Here is a 15,000-nt window from a genome sequence, read left to right as displayed (position 1 = left end):
CGAAAGTCCCGCCCTTTCCGGTTGAGTATTCGTGTGTATATATATATTGTATTACAAAGTAAAATATATGCTTCAAACTTCTTAAGCTTTTTAATTTAAGGGAAGCACCTTTCTATTATCATCCTTTCCATTTATTTATTTATTTATTTATATGTAATTAAAATCGAAATAAAACTTCGAAATAAAGCAACCGTTGTGCAGTGTGTTGATTAACTTGATTTGAACTAAATATTTGTGTGTATACTTTTGGTTGAACAAAACCAAGATGTCAGGTTTGGTTCTGTGAAGTTGTGACGTTTGCTGTACTTAGTTTGTCTTCTAACAATGGTTCTCTTGTTCTTTGGTAACTTAGGAAAACAAACTTTCCTTTGACTTCTGTAAAAAAGGTTCTTATTTAACCAACGTCTCTGAAATGTTCAGCTCTCACTTGCTCTCTTCTGTCTTTCAACTTCCACCATGTTTATCTGATCGACTGAGGTAAATGTTCTCATCGACTAGTAATCAATGACGGTTGACTCAAAATGGCAGCGACATCTAGTGTTCGAACTAAGAACTACAACAAACAGTGCAATCTATTAGAAATATACTCAAGCCACATTCTAGATTATTCTTTTTAATTCACCGAGAGCCGAGTGTTCAAATGAAGCTCCTCTGTGATGGGAATAACGAGGCTGTTTTATTTACAAAATAAACGTTAATACATACAGTAATTACAAATATTTACACATATTACAAACCAAGCCCCCCTCCCGCTCATTAAAACTGGTATAAGTAATCAATACATACCAAACTATCAATCAGCACAATGCATGAAGCATAAACAAAATAAAAGAAAAATCTTTGGAGATAAAACAGGAAGAGTCTCAGACTCTGTGAAGCAGGAGGAGGAGGAGGAGGAGGAGGAGGAGGAGGAGGAGGAGGCCTCTTCATCAGGAAACCCTCCGAACATCGACAGGCCTCAAACACACACCGACACCAGCTTCATTATCGCCTCCCTGGAAAGTAATTCACATAAATCAGAACCTGGACACGTGGCAAGAACGACAACATGAGTCTGAATCAATGGAGTTTAAATAACAAACCTCATGAACGGGATGTACGACAGACTGTACCTGCAACCAAACAAACAAACAAACAATGTCACAAATCAATAATCATCTCAGACTGAAATCTATGAGGAGAAATCCACGACTCACCAGGCGAACGACAAGACTTGCAAGATGACAAAAAACAAAGCAAGTCCAAAGTTCTTCCACTGCAAGACGAATATTAAAGAAGTGAAACCAGACTTCAAATCAGTCATGCTCTTTATCAGTTAGATGTGATCGTATATAACTCAACTCACCCAGAAGACGGCGCAGAGAGTCAACACGAGGCAGGTCTGAACAAAGTGTAATCACAGTCATCGTCATATTTTTGTGTTATTAATTTCTGCTTGTAGAGACGGAGGGGAAACGGGTGAAAAGTCAAAATCAATAACTATATTTAGTGCACTTACGATCATGATCGCGGTGGCCAGGGCTCTCGTTTTGTCACACATCCTTTTCACTTGCTTCATCGGCCCCATCAGAAACATGGTGCTGTCGGACAGAAACATATCTAAGAATGCAAATCAGAATCCTGCTACATGGACCCAAGCGGTGGAGGTGAGGACGCTGCCCTCCATCTGTTCAATCGTGTGGCCAGATGTTACACGTTGCCCCTTCAAAATAAAACCACCAGACACTACTGACCTGCCCAGAGTACATAGGTTTCCCAAAGTGTAAAAGACAATGAAGATGATGATCCCGAGCCTGGGGATGAAGAGCAGACACACTCCCTGCAAAGACAAATGTGGAGACATGTTGATTTCCTCTCAAATAATAATACAAATAATACAAAATCTGCATGTTTATTATCTCTAAACTGCTGCAAAGACATTCCTTCCTCTTCAGTGTTGCTGAATCACATCTTCAACATTCCTCAGAGCCAGAAGAACCAGTACAACCACCTCTCCCTGCTGCCTCTTCCTCGTTGTTGTGGAGCATAAACTCAGATGATTATTATTATATTGAAACATTATTTAAAGATACTTACCAACACTGTGCACACGCCCCCCACCACGAAACAGGCGACGAACCCCTTCAAGCGTGTCCCCCATCCTAAGGTCGAGGCTTCGTTCACAGTCTGTGTTGATAAAGTTCAGATTGAATCACTGATCGTGGGCTCGGTTCGAGTGTGAGCAGCGTGTCAGGTGGACTTTCTTTTACCTCTAAAACGGTCCTGTCGTCTTTGCGCGCCTCCTCGCCGCTTAACACCGACTTTAGTTTGTCCATGACTGAAGATCCTTCAGAGCTGATGCTGTTGCTGCTGTTTCCTGGAGCGCGAGGGGGGAAACAAAGTTGCCGGTTCCTCTTCAGATCCGTGCGGATGGGCAACAAGGTCACGTGGCTGCTGCTGCTGTCAGGAATCTTACCTGCTGGACAGGTGGATGACTTCAGGTGAGTCGCGCCTGAGAAGCAGCACAGACGTCTCACTAGGATCCTTTTTTTGATTTGTAATTAAAAAAAAAAAAATCACATTAATTTAGAGTTTTTATGCAAATTAAGATTCAGCCTGCTGTATTATAATTTATTTTAAATATTTACTTGATTGTTAATTATTTAATTTTGGGGTTATTGATTAAATAAAACTACTACAGAAGAGTATTAGGGCTTAAGGGGAAGAAAAGTAGAGTTTTTTTAAAATTAATTTGCATTTCGAGAATACCGTTGAGCTTTCAATGTTATTGAAAAGTGAAATATTTACATAAATTAGAGACGAAAGGTTTTAATTTTTTGTTTAGTAAGAATACACATACAATGTTGACAATAAATATAGAAATTCTTCCTTTTCCGACATCTATTTTATTGACATATATGACATTTTGTCTCTATTCTTCGACATTGTATACCTCACATGTTCATCAATTAATTGAGAAAACAATTGGCCGATTGATCGATAATGACCGTAATCGTTGCTTGCAGCACTAATTGAATACAGGCCTTTCAGGTTCGTAGAACACCAACCAGACTGCGTGTTATAAACAAAAGGAACATTTAACTTGTCAGACATGATGGGCCACATTTTTAAGAACTGAGCGAATGGTCTTCTTCAGCACAGACGATCTTTGTTCACAAAAATAAATCTGCAGGATGAATTTGTCAGTGACGGGACACCACCAGTGTTTATGTGACAGACTGTGATTCTACTGACATAGTGAGGAAACAATATTCTAGTGAGTTAGGTTACAGTTTCACACAAAAGCACAGGTCTGTGGATAGTTCTATAATAACTTTTTAAAGATAGAAAAGTGTTACTATAAACACTGAACACGTTAAGCCACGCTGAAGAAATACAGCAAAAAGAAAAGACAAGTAAAAACAACAGTATCAACAACCACAATGTAATCTGTAATAATAATTTAAAATTGCAAAATCTAAACAGTTTTCATAAAATTCTTATTTTTGGCATTTGGGATATCTCATGTGTGACTCAACATTATGAAACAAAAAAAAGACAAAATACTTAAAGTTATTAGATGGAACTTTCATTTCTGTTGGTTCTGTCGCCCCCTGTGGACTAAAGTGGTAGTGTCTCTGAGCGCCAGAGTCCCTTTAGAAAACCTCTCATTGTACTGCAGCAGGGTCTGACAGTCTGCTCCTCTCAGTCCTGGTTCTGGTTCTCCCGTTGCCCCCCTATCCTTCCAGTGGTTCCAGCAATACGTCCTGGGTCTCCAGTAGAGAGGAGAAGCTCTGCTCCTGGAGGAGGAGGAGGAGGAGACGCTGTTGCTTTTGCCGGGAGCTGAGTTCTCCTCCTCCCTCCGGAGCTCCGGATCTGGGTCTGGCTTTGGTGGACCGGTCTCTGCTGGAGGATCTGGGTCTGTCCACGGTGGACCGGTCTCTGCTGGAGGATCTGGGTCTGTCCACAGTGGACCGGTCTCTGCTGGACTCTGAGCTGAAGGAGTTTCTGGTGAACTTCCTCATTGTCACTTTAAAGTCATGCTTTCAAGTAAAATCAGACGCACTGGCTGATTGTTTCCACTACAGGACGGCGTTACTGTTACTGAAAACCAAAATGTTTGGTGAGTCAAAAGAAAAGCATGCAATCCATAAAAAGCTGACACATTCATTTATACTGGATGTGCAAATGAATGATGAAACATATGATATGACAGAGTATATGAAAAGCATGAGGCCACAGTAAAATAAGGAGCATTGGTTGAAGGCTAAAGAGGTTTACGGCTGATTAAATCTGATTAAATAAGGCAGAGGTAGAGATATGATTCTAAAGCAAAACGTCCAGAAAACATTTCCTCATTCGCTTCTAGTCGTTCTGCTGCTGGAACTGCAAACATCCCTGATTTAACTGTGATATATTCACGAGTCACAATGCGGTCCGTCTTCATAAAATCTCATCCTCTGACTCCGGATCCCTGTCTCTGGGCTTCAGAAGACCCATTTCCATCGGAGGAGTCCTCCTCAATCTGGAGCGAACCACACTGTGGGGAAAGCACAAGGAACCGTCAGATATAACAGGAAGTGATGTTGTTCCAGACTTCAGGACAAACGGCAGCAGCTCATGGGACGTTTGGTGTGGAGTTTTTATCGTATATTAAAATGAAAATAAGCAGTCGTAAACTGAAACTCTTTTAGCTCTAATACAATAAATCACCACAGAAAAAAAAGTGTTATAATGAACTTCCTTCATGCGGTTCCGTCAACCAAAGAAAGCGAACACTGACGTTCCATCAGATGTCATTTAACCACCGAGCTGTTCAGGTCTGATGTTAACCACCTGGTTTTATTCTGTGAGTCCGGTATACACTCTTTGAAATAAGGGTTCTAAAAGGGTTCTTCCTGAAGGGATGAGGTTCTACCCAGAACCATTTGGGTTTTTCCAAGGTGTTCTTTGTAAGACTAAGCGTTCCATTAAGAATCCTCTACATCCAAAGAACCCTTTTTGGTAAGAAAGAGTTCTTCGAGGTTTGTTGAAATCGTCTTAAAGATCCTCCAAAACCCACTAATCCAAACCAAAGAACTGTGATGTTGAACCAGGATTGTTGTGGGTTAAGGTGCACCACATCAGCCCGGACCCTTTAGGAGCTTCATGAGGAACCCTGGATGGGTTCCGAACTTTTGGAATATCAGAGAGATTCTTGGCAGAACCACGAAACCACGAAACATTTGGAATAAGAAAAAGTGTTCTCGGTAGAACACCCCGAATGGGTCTTAGATGAAAAACTTGGAATGTAAAAGGGTTCTTGGTAAAACTCCATAGGTGGGTTCTAGATTAAACACATGGAATACAAAAGGGTTCTCAGTGGAACCCCCTGGGTAGATTCTTGTTAGCGCCCTTGGAAGGGTTCTGTACAGAACCCCTAGAGTTCTGGATCAAACCATTACACCAAGTGTGTCATGTAAAATGTAAAGTGTGTAGAACCCAACCTTTTGGGTGGAACCTTTCACAGATGGTTTCAAGGTACAACTCTTCATGTTGGGTTCTAGGTAGAAACCTCTGGAAGGGTTTCAGGTTGTACCATGAACCAAAAACTGTTCTCCCATGGGGACAAACCAAAGAACCCTTTATGGTTCTAATTAGCACCTTTTATTTCTGAGAAAGAGTCCTCAAAGTTGGTTCCCAAATGAAGAAGTGTAACGTCATGGTCATTCCTATACACGAGTCTGTAGATATATTACATCTGGTCCGAACATGAACAAACTAAAACTAAATGTTTTAAAAGCGAAACCTTTCTGAAAAACTGAAACTACTATAAAATGACAAGCTCTAAAGGCGTCGGTGTGGAGCAGGTTCTCACCAGCCGACGGTGCAATAGAGCGCGCTCACGACGAGCATGGCGAAGGCGAGGTGCCAGGAGAAACACATGGTGACGAACATCATGTTGTTGTGGTCATCGAGGTCCCACTGGGGGCCTCGTGGGGGGTACAGCACGAAACCGATCTGCAGTCCGAAAGAAGAAGTGAGACGTTTATTTACGTTCGTGTTCCGTGAACACACAGGCAGCTCTCGCCTTCACACCTTCAACCGTTTTACCTGCCAGAACCAGCTGCCCTGCAGCAGAGTGAGGGTGCAGCGCAGCAGCTCCAGGACCACGTTCCCTCGGTGGAAGACCTCCAGGAACGCAATCAGAGCCCCTCCAAAGATGGCGAAGAGAAGGAGCTGGTGCACGTGGACGTCCAGCATGCTCCGGCCGTGGAGGTGGTAGAAGAAGAGAAATCCTGCAGGAGCAAAAGAGGACTCATCGATGGGGAAAAAATACGTAGCGCTCTGTTAGTTACATGCTGACAAATGGCATGACCAGGTATTCACGTGCACTTTTTATTGGTGCACTATTCTCCTTTGATGCACAAAAAAAATCAGTATAATATCATTATTATTAAGAAGCTACATGTAATGGATGAGTGGTCAATATGCAAACATGGCTAAACCGACCTAAACACTGAAAAAATATTGTAACACGTTATAAAATAAATGATATTTAGGATACATATGATACACAAGGGGCAGTGGGGGAACATCTTGTATACGACTTCTTTAAATAACTAAATGTGAATCTTTCTCACCTTCATTGAAGAAAGCCACAGCCAGCATCAGCCGGTCCAGAGCCAGCGGAGCGGCCTCCGTGGTGTGAACGACCAGAGACACGGCGGCCGCCAGGCCGAAGAACAGATACATGGTGGCGTGCTGCCAGTTCATCAGCTGCTCCCAGTGTTTGTCCGCAGAGTCGTAGAGACGGAGTCTCGGTCCGTCTGCCGCAAACTGCTCCGCCAGCATCCCTGCAGGTTTGGCAGGGTTAAAAATGAACTATTATATGTGTTATGTTATGTTTAAATATGCCAATGAGGCATTATGTGATGGTAACTTTAATTTAAGAGAAATCTACAGACGTAGACAGACAAAGTAGTAAAATAAATGTTTTATTGACTCTTGTCTGAAAGAAGAAAATCTCTAAATTGACTTGTGCATGAAGAGTCTCGCCTTAATTAAAGAGTGAATTCTAGAAATGCTTATTTGTGTCAGAACGTACTCATTAAAGTTTAAACTGCTTTCGTGTGTTCTGGATTCGAGACTAGAGAGCGATCTATACGCACCAACAAACGAGAAGAAGAGAACCACGGAGCTCTCGATGATCTCCTGGCGGCGCTGTGAGGTTCTGCTGGTCAGACGGGTGGAACCCATGTTCTTGTTCCTGCGGGAGGCGCGCCACAGCGAGTACTTCCCCGTCCACCAGATCCCCGCCACCAGGAAGAAGCTTCCAGGGAGCGCGTGGCCCTTGAAGCTTCCCATGACTCCACCTGAGAGGAAATGAATCTATTAGCAGTTGATATGATGATGATAAACAGTTATTATCTCAATAATAACGGTATTTCTTCTTTCACCAAAACAAAAAAACACAGATGGTTTTATTCTCCGCTACAGTATATCACATCAGCAAGAACAACAGAACAATAATAATCGTTTAAAATGCAGGTAGTTAATGTGTCAAAATAAACAAGATCATTTCAGACAACTTCAACAGAGATATACAGTATTTTTAGAACGTCTGCAACTGCAAAGCAAAAAGAAACGTTATTTTATTAAATATAAAAGATAAATAAATATTCCTTCAAAATGAATCCTGAAATGAATACGAATAAATAAATGAGGCAATAAATATATAAATTAATGAAAACATAAATATATAAATGAGTAAATATAGTCCAATAAATATATAAATAGATTTTACTGTGCTTTAATCTGAATCTGTGAGATAACCACCCTGCTTACATATATAGATATGGAAATATATATATTAGATGGAAATAAAAAGAACTGTGACATACTGTAAATGTGACATTAGCAGAATAAAAGTCCCCAGAAATAAATAGAATAAATACCTATTTATTTACTATTTGAACTATATTGACTCGTTATATATATAATAACAATAACAGATAATATAAATGATTAACCATTGACCATTAATCCTGCACCTGATTGATGCTCGTGTCTGCAGACCAGCCTGTCATCACCTGCTGTTTACTGCTGCTTGTTTATTCTCTCAACGGAACATTAAAAGAAGAGAAATGATCAAAAACAAACGGGCTTCCATTTCTGCTGCGCTCTCTTTCATCCATTGTGTGTCGCATGGTTTCACTGTAAATATGAAATAAAGAGTATAAAGAAGTGTTATGAACCCGTTTGACTCCAGTCCCCCACAGCATCAATAGTAAGTAGAAGAATAATACAAAAAATAAGCTGCATGGCTGCAAACTCTCTTTTGTGATGGAGATGACGGACCACAAAGGGAACCTTTTGAAGGAGGAGCCCGTCTGCGTCCTGTGTAACCTCTCCACACTGAGGAAAACACTTCAGTCGCTCGCCATGGCAATCACTCCCTCACGTCGCTGCAGTGATGCTGGAAGACTCTTCAGTGTTTGTCTGATTAATCAACGATAACATCTGTGGAGCCTCGTTTCCTGATTCAACTGCTCCCACTCTCCTCGACGATTTCAGTGAACGAAAGCACATTTGCTCACAAGTACTCAGATCCTTTTTACTGCAGGAAAAGTACTAAAACTACACTGTGAAAACATTCCACAACAAGTAAAAGTCCTGCATTCAAAACCTCCATCAAGTAAAAGTATGTAAACGTATATGAAAAATAAAAAGTATTGGTTGGTCAGTAAAATGTTTTACTATTCTATCTGATGTTTTTGGAGTAATATTCCTGCACTTCATTCTTCAGTTTATCACAAACATTCAACATCAACACATAAACACTTCATCCTCCAGTTTATCATAAACATTCAACATCAACACATAAAGGAACACTTCATCCTTCAGTTTATCATAAACATTCAACATCAACACATAAAGAAACACTTCAACCTTCAGTTTATCACAAACATTCAACATCAACACATAAAGAAACACTTCATTCTTCAGTTTATCACAAACATTCAACATCAACACATAAAGAAACACTTCATCCTTCAGTTTATCACAAACATTCAACATCAACACATAAAGAAACACTTCATTATTCAGTTTATCACAAACATTCAACATCAACACATAAAGAAACACTTCATCCTTCAGTTTATCACAAACATTCAACATCAACACATAAAGAAACACTTCATTCTTCAGTTTATCACAAACATTCAACATCAACACATAAAGAAACACTTCATCCTTCAGTTTATCACAAACATTCAACATCAACACATAAAGAAACACTTCATTCTTCAGTTTATCACAAACATTCAACATCAACACATAAAGAAACACTTCATCCTTCAGTTTATCACAAACATTCAACATCAACACATAAAGAAACACTTCATTCTTCAGTTTATCACAAACATTCAACATCAACACATAAAGAAACACTTCATTCTTCAGTTTATCACAAACATTCAACATCAACACATAAAGAAACACTTCATCCTTCAGTTTATCACAAACATTCAACATCAACACATAAAGGAACACTTCATCCTTCAGTTTATCATAAACATTCAACATCAACACATAAAGAAACACTTCATTCTTCAGTTTATCACAAACATTCAACATCAACACATAAAGAAACACTTAATTCTTCAGTTTATCACAAACATTCAACATCAACACATAAAGTAACACTTCATTCTTCAGTTTATCACAAACATTCAACATCAACACATAAAGTAACACTTCATCCTTCAGTTTATCACAAACATTCAACATCAACACATAAAGAAACACTTCATTCTTCAGTTTATCACAAACATTCATCATTAACACTTAAAGTACAGTAAAAGAACAATATGTACCTCTGAGATGTAATGAAGTAAAAAGTGCAATTATAATTAATGTTCTTATAATTCCTGTCTATGCAATAATTTACTAAAAGCTAATATGTTGTATGTGAAAACTTTATTGTCAATAAACCGGATTCTGATAATGATCTTTTATGATATTTTTTCTGAAGTATAAACACAACCTTTGGAAGTACAGTGACAGTATGCGTATCATATATTCATGTATTAACATATAACTGCTGAACAGGACACAGTAGAACTCCTAGTAGAAAGAAAGAAAAAGGGTTTTCTTACCGAAGTATGTTTGTCTCTGGTGATGAAAAACTGTAGTAGTAGTAGTAGAAGTACTTGTAGTAATTGTACAATAAACCGGACAAATCAAAGCATCTCCACACAAATAATTTCAAAGCAGACGGATATGATTTCCTCTGATCCAGGACTTGAAGTGAACACCAGCTCTCAGTGCTGCGGGTCCGGGTTCGGTTCCCGGTAGCCTCCAGACGTCCAGACCTTTTTTTTTTTATCCAAAATTTTCCGACTCCAAGCAGCTCAGGCGGTCACCTCCCAGTAAACTCTCCCATTGGTCAACAGAGGGGCGCTGTCGTCATCGGTCCGCGCTGTCATTGGCTGACGTCCACGTCAGTCTCACGTATCTCACTGTCCACGTGTGCACTTTCACTCCGCCTTTCACCCGAACCCTGCTCGGAGGAAACCGCTACTTTCCATCCAGCCGGGGCGGGACCGGGACACCGGGACCTCCGGCACGTACGCTGTCTGCGGGCTGGAAGACATATTCATCCTCTTCTTCAGGAGGTTCAATGAGAGGAGATGATTCAGTGTCCAGTAATGTAAAGTGGTGGTGAAAGGCTGAACAAGGCAAACGACTAGAAAAGAAAAGAAACTTATTTATTTATTTATTCATGTATTCATTTATTTATTTATTTATTTGTTTGTTTGTTTATTTGTTTATTTTTTTTTATCATTTTTTTATTCATGTTTTTCATTTAATTCTTCATTAATTTATTTTTTAATTTTTTTATTTATATGTATTTATTTATGTATGTATTAATTTGTTTGTTTGTTGGTTCGTTGGTTTGTGGACATTTTGAAGCCTTAAATTCAGCGTTTTTAGCCGTCGCCATGTTGGGGTTTTTTTGCAACCAGTGAACAGGAAGTGACCACATCTGGACTGAGGAGGAGTGACGTAGAGACGCCGTATACGTCTCTGGTAGAGACCTGTCGATCAGCGTGTAGCCCCGCCCCTAAAGCATCCCCTGCTTTATGGTGTGTTTGACTCTAAATGGAGCATAATGTACTAAATGAACATCATGCTGTATTGAAGAAGACTGTAAACTAGAGATTGAGACCATAAACTCATGTTTACAATGTTTACTGAGGGAATAAATCAAGAGAGAAGTAGAGTCATTTTAGACTAGACTTCTATACGACCAGAGGAGTCGCCCCCTGATAGTAACTGTAACATAAGGAATTAGATTTAACACCATCTGGACCTTTAAAATAAACCACAGACACATTTGTGTTTTTTAAACACAGGTTTCATAATGATCACTTCGTGTAACGACCTCTCTCAGTCGGGTGTGTCAGTGACGCTGCTGCGATTCTGTTCGTCTGAAACCGTCATTAACATCACTGGTGACGCCCGAGCTTCTATTCTGGTACTGCCTTTTGTTATTACGGGATTTAAATACCTTTGAATACTTGTTATTATTGTGCTGAAAGCACTAATAACATGAGACAGTTTGTCAAAGGGAGCGTCACATCAGCGTTTCTGTCTCTCTGAGATGAAATAGATTTCATCCTAAAATAACTTCATCTGTGCTGCAGATAAACTCTCTTTGGTCGCAGTAGATTAGATGAACCAGGAGGTATTGGTGAGTCAATGAATCACATGAAGTAACAGTAACGTAGTGACGTACATCCTCTTCATTTGTTAGTAACTAGAAATAAAACCATGTTTCTATGAATACATTCACAGACAGGCAGCCTGAAACTCAACTCTGTAAACTGTCGTTTGACGACGAAAGAAGAAGATTGAAAGCCGAAGAACCTCAAATGTGAAATATACAAAACAACAAAAGGAACGATAAGGCAGGGAGATGGAGAGAAGACATGAGATGTGACAGACAGGAGTTCCTTTTTTATAACGTCAGAGTCAAGATTATTAACGAAAGCTGTAAGTGTTATTCTTCTTCCACAACACGGATATACAGTCTATACAATGCATTAAAAAATAATACTGACCACAACTAGTTTGAATATGCAAATTTTCTCTATTGAGTGTCCAACAACAACTTTGTTCTTGTTGGACAAGAGAAGGATTTAAAAAAAAAAAATTTATATTTTAAATATGTTTAGTTTCCAAAAGAGAAGGTAAACCAGAAGATCGATCCACTCTCACGTCTGACGTCAGTATCAATCTTATAATAAATGTATTTCACAAAATGATTTCACAAATTGTTCCTTTAAGGTCAATGAAATATGCAAAAAAATGCAAAAAAAACAAACAAACAAACAAAACCGCAGATTTAACGTAGAGTTTAGAAACTCTCTCTCTGGAACATTTTTGACATTAACAAGAATTTCGGACAGAAAGACTCATATTTGGGGATTAATCAGTGGGTCTCATGAAGGTTCAGGACCGTTATGGGACATTGATGCGGGACGAGGACCAGTAGAGCGGCTTCGGCATGAACACGTGGACTCTACACGAGGGACACGTCTGTTTCTCCCACAGCCACTGCTCCATGCACTGAAACACAGTTTAAAGAAAAGGTCATTACAAATATGTGTGTCTTATTTTTTTCAACCCAGACTTTTGATTTATGCTGGTTTTAATTTCCCTCACTGATGCCAACGTGCTATAATAAGGGTATAATATGCACGACAGGATAAACAATGACACTGAACACTGTGGAGGACAGACGATGGTCAAATACGAGATAAATGACTCAGGAAATAAAGTGGCATGCATTAAATGTACTTTTCTTTATTTATTTAAATGATTTTTTGGCAGCTTCTGTCCTCCATATTTAATAACTTCCTCAGTTGTTCATTCACTTTATTGTTAAGAAGTTATAAAGCAGGTAGAGCATTTGTTTCCATCGTTATTTATTGACTTTTCTTTACTTGTCTGTTACAACACAAAATACAAAACACTGAAGTTATGACTCAACACAAAAACACTCATTAGATCTACTGTATGTGCCTTTTTCCTTTTGTACAAATGTTGTACTTTTCACCATCACATGACCTGTGAACAACTTGTATAATACAATGAAATAAATATCTCATGTATAAAAGAGGCACATGTTCTTTGACAGTGTTAAAGTAGCTCATATTTCAACATGACAGTCTGTAAATATCAGCTAATACAAGCATGAACAACATCAACCACTGGTTATTCTTTCATTAAATATTCACACTCAGGTTTTTAATAAGAAGAATTTTCAACACATCTAAGAATAAAGAAATGAAACATGGGTAAATCCAGATTTCTTTAAATGTTTTTTTTTTGTACAGTTATGATTTATGGATCCTCCTAAATGTGGCCTTTGACACTGAGGAGAACGAGTGGTAATCAGCCCAAAGCACACTTAGCTTTGGGGCCCAAACACAAGGATCAGACAGTCGAGGCCCTGAGATCCTAACACTTGAACGTCGTAGAAAAAAGTTCGGGAGACGATCCAGATGTCATCGGTGTGAATCCTCCACTTCTACCCAGGATGATATCAGCGATGTCTCCTCAGGGAGAGCTGACGCCGCAGCATGTGCTGCTCCGTCTCCATGGAGAGCGGTCCGTCTGCAGACTTCCTCCTCTCGTCCGAGAGCCTCCTCGTCTGCCAAGCCGACGCCTCACCGTGGGGAGGTCGGCCCCGCTCGGACCGCCGAGACGCCTTCAGAGGAAACCACCAAAACGGAGAGACACGGTGGTCAGTGAGAGTGGACGGGTCCTCAGCCGGTAGAGTGCGCCATGCTTCCACACGGACCAGGTTCAGGTGCAGGCAGATGGTTTTCATACCACTTCACGTCATGCAAAACCACGGACGGATCATGAGACAACGGGCTCCTGGGGTGCAGACATGCAAAGGGCCTCAGCAAAACACACAGACTGCATAGATGTTCAGCCTCTTTGTGAGGTTGTTTGCGTGTCTTTGTGGTCATTATGTGTCTCTGAAGTGTTTTGTATCTCTTTGTATTTGTTTTGGTCTCTATGTACTCATTTTGTGTCTCTTTGTGGTCAAGTTATGTGTCTTTGTCGTAATTTTGTGTCTTTGTTGCTTTGCATCTCTTTGTAGTCATTATGTGTCTCTTTGTATAGTTGCTTTGTGTTTCATTCTAGTTCTTTTTGTATCTCTTTGTATTTGTGTTGGTCTCTTTGTGGCCATTTTGTGTCTCTTTGTGGTCAAGTTATGTGTCTTTGTCGTAATTTTGTGTCTTTGTAGTTGCTTTGCATCTCTTTGTAGTCATTATGTGTCTCTTTGTATCGTTGCTTTCTGTCTCATTCTAGTTATTTTTGTGTCTCTTTGTATTTGTGTTGGTCTCTTTGTGGCCATTTTGTGTCTCTTAGTAGTTGTGTAATGTTTCTTTGGGGTCATTTTGTGTCTCTTTGTTGTTGTTGTGAGTTTCTTTGTGGTCATTTTGTGTCTCTTTGTAGTTGCTTTGTGTCTCTTTGTAGTTGTGAGTTTCGTTGTGGTCAATTTGTGTCTCTTTGTAACATGTTTGTGTCTCCCTGCAGTTGTTTTGCCCCTGTTCATAGTCGTTGTGAGTCTCTTTAAATGTCTTTGTGTCTTCTTGCAGCGGTTTTGCATCTCTTTGTAGTCGTTTTACTTCTGATCTTTATTTCTGGTCATGTTGTGTCTCCTCCTGGTTGGTACGTGTCTCTTTGAGACATCAGTAATACATCCACACTGTAGAAAGCCTTTACCAGGAATGAGCTGCCGTCATGCACCGTGGATCTGATATATGACATGCTGGGACCGGAGTGAACAAGTGAACCGACATGCAGCGCGTGAGACTTACAAAAGATGTCTTACCTCTTTGTGGAAGCGGTGTGAACAGTGCAGCTCTTGAACTGGCCCTCCGCTCTTCTTCATGTCATCATGACAGATCAGGCACAACTTGTCGTCATCATCATTCTGTTGAAAAGAAGAAG

The 15,000-nt window shown here is 39.9% G+C and overlaps 3 protein-coding genes across 5 annotated transcripts in view; all 3 read right to left on the bottom strand.

Annotated features, from left to right (window-relative positions):
- Window positions 1–654: 654 nt before the first annotated feature.
- Window positions 655–2,425, bottom strand: sft2d2a (SFT2 domain containing 2a). The gene is made up of 8 exons (XM_068725412.1): window positions 2,250–2,425; window positions 2,077–2,166; window positions 1,734–1,819; window positions 1,499–1,580; window positions 1,346–1,381; window positions 1,197–1,255; window positions 1,083–1,112; window positions 655–995 (listed from the first exon to the last, which is right to left on the bottom strand). Exons 1-8 carry the CDS (start codon window positions 2,313–2,315, stop codon window positions 959–961), a joined length of 486 nt encoding a protein of 161 aa, XP_068581513.1. The 5' UTR covers window positions 2,316–2,425; the 3' UTR covers window positions 655–958.
- Window positions 2,426–2,856: 431 nt separating this feature from the next.
- tmem45a (transmembrane protein 45a) lies at window positions 2,857–10,321 on the bottom strand. 3 transcript variants are annotated; one of them, XM_068725501.1, is made up of 6 exons: window positions 10,122–10,321; window positions 7,131–7,334; window positions 6,603–6,815; window positions 6,073–6,257; window positions 5,837–5,979; window positions 2,857–4,519 (listed from the first exon to the last, which is right to left on the bottom strand). In XM_068725501.1, exons 2-6 carry the CDS (start codon window positions 7,324–7,326, stop codon window positions 4,423–4,425), a joined length of 834 nt encoding a protein of 277 aa, XP_068581602.1. In that variant the 5' UTR covers window positions 7,327–7,334; window positions 10,122–10,321; the 3' UTR covers window positions 2,857–4,422. The 3 variants fall into 3 exon arrangements, with proteins under 3 accessions (XP_068581602.1, XP_068581604.1, XP_068581603.1); XM_068725503.1 differs by lacking the exon at window positions 10,122–10,321 and adding an exon at window positions 8,013–8,325; XM_068725502.1 differs by lacking the exon at window positions 10,122–10,321 and having other exon boundaries at window positions 7,131–7,569.
- Window positions 10,322–12,939: 2,618 nt separating this feature from the next.
- Window positions 12,940–15,000, bottom strand: part of lnp1 (leukemia NUP98 fusion partner 1) — a 6,220-nt gene continuing 4,159 nt past the window's right edge. The window contains exons 3-4 of the mRNA XM_068725465.1: window positions 14,882–14,983; window positions 12,940–13,741 (exon numbers count right to left, since the gene is read on the bottom strand). Coding sequence (XP_068581566.1) covers window positions 13,577–13,741; window positions 14,882–14,983 — 267 coding nt within the window. The 3' untranslated portion in view covers window positions 12,940–13,576. The remainder of the gene's footprint in view (window positions 13,742–14,881; window positions 14,984–15,000) is intronic.

This window comes from Cebidichthys violaceus, unplaced genomic scaffold, assembly GCF_023349555.1.
Source record: "Cebidichthys violaceus isolate CVI_PGR_0920_01 unplaced genomic scaffold, fCebVio1.0.p SCAF_35, whole genome shotgun sequence".
Lineage (NCBI taxonomy): Eukaryota > Metazoa > Chordata > Actinopteri > Perciformes > Stichaeidae > Cebidichthys > Cebidichthys violaceus.
The sequence above is the reverse complement of the archived record's forward strand: the minus strand, read 5'-3'. Positions and strand labels throughout refer to the sequence as shown.

What these genes read in the sequence shown, in the direction of transcription:
- tmem45a (XM_068725501.1), bottom strand. Translation starts at nt 7,326, where the DNA reads ATGGGAAGCTTCAAGGGCCACGCGCTCCCTGGAAGCTTCTTCCTGGTG. An exon ending in TCTCTTCTTCTCGTTTGTTG is followed by an intron (nt 6,816 to 7,130) that starts GTGCGTATAGAT and finishes CCAAACCTGCAG; the next exon opens with GGATGCTGGCGGAGCAGTTT. An exon ending in CTCTATTGCACCGTCGGCTG is followed by an intron (nt 4,520 to 5,836) that starts GTGAGAACCTGC and finishes CTTTCCCCACAG; the next exon opens with TGTGGTTCGCTCCAGATTGA.
- sft2d2a (XM_068725412.1), bottom strand. Translation starts at nt 2,315, where the DNA reads ATGGACAAACTAAAGTCGGTGTTAAGCGGCGAGGAGGCGCGCAAAGAC. An exon ending in AACCTATGTACTCTGGGCAG is followed by an intron (nt 1,581 to 1,733) that starts GTCAGTAGTGTC and finishes TCTGTCCGACAG; the next exon opens with CACCATGTTTCTGATGGGGC. An exon ending in TCGTACATCCCGTTCATGAG is followed by an intron (nt 996 to 1,082) that starts GTTTGTTATTTA and finishes ATTACTTTCCAG; the next exon opens with GGAGGCGATAATGAAGCTGG.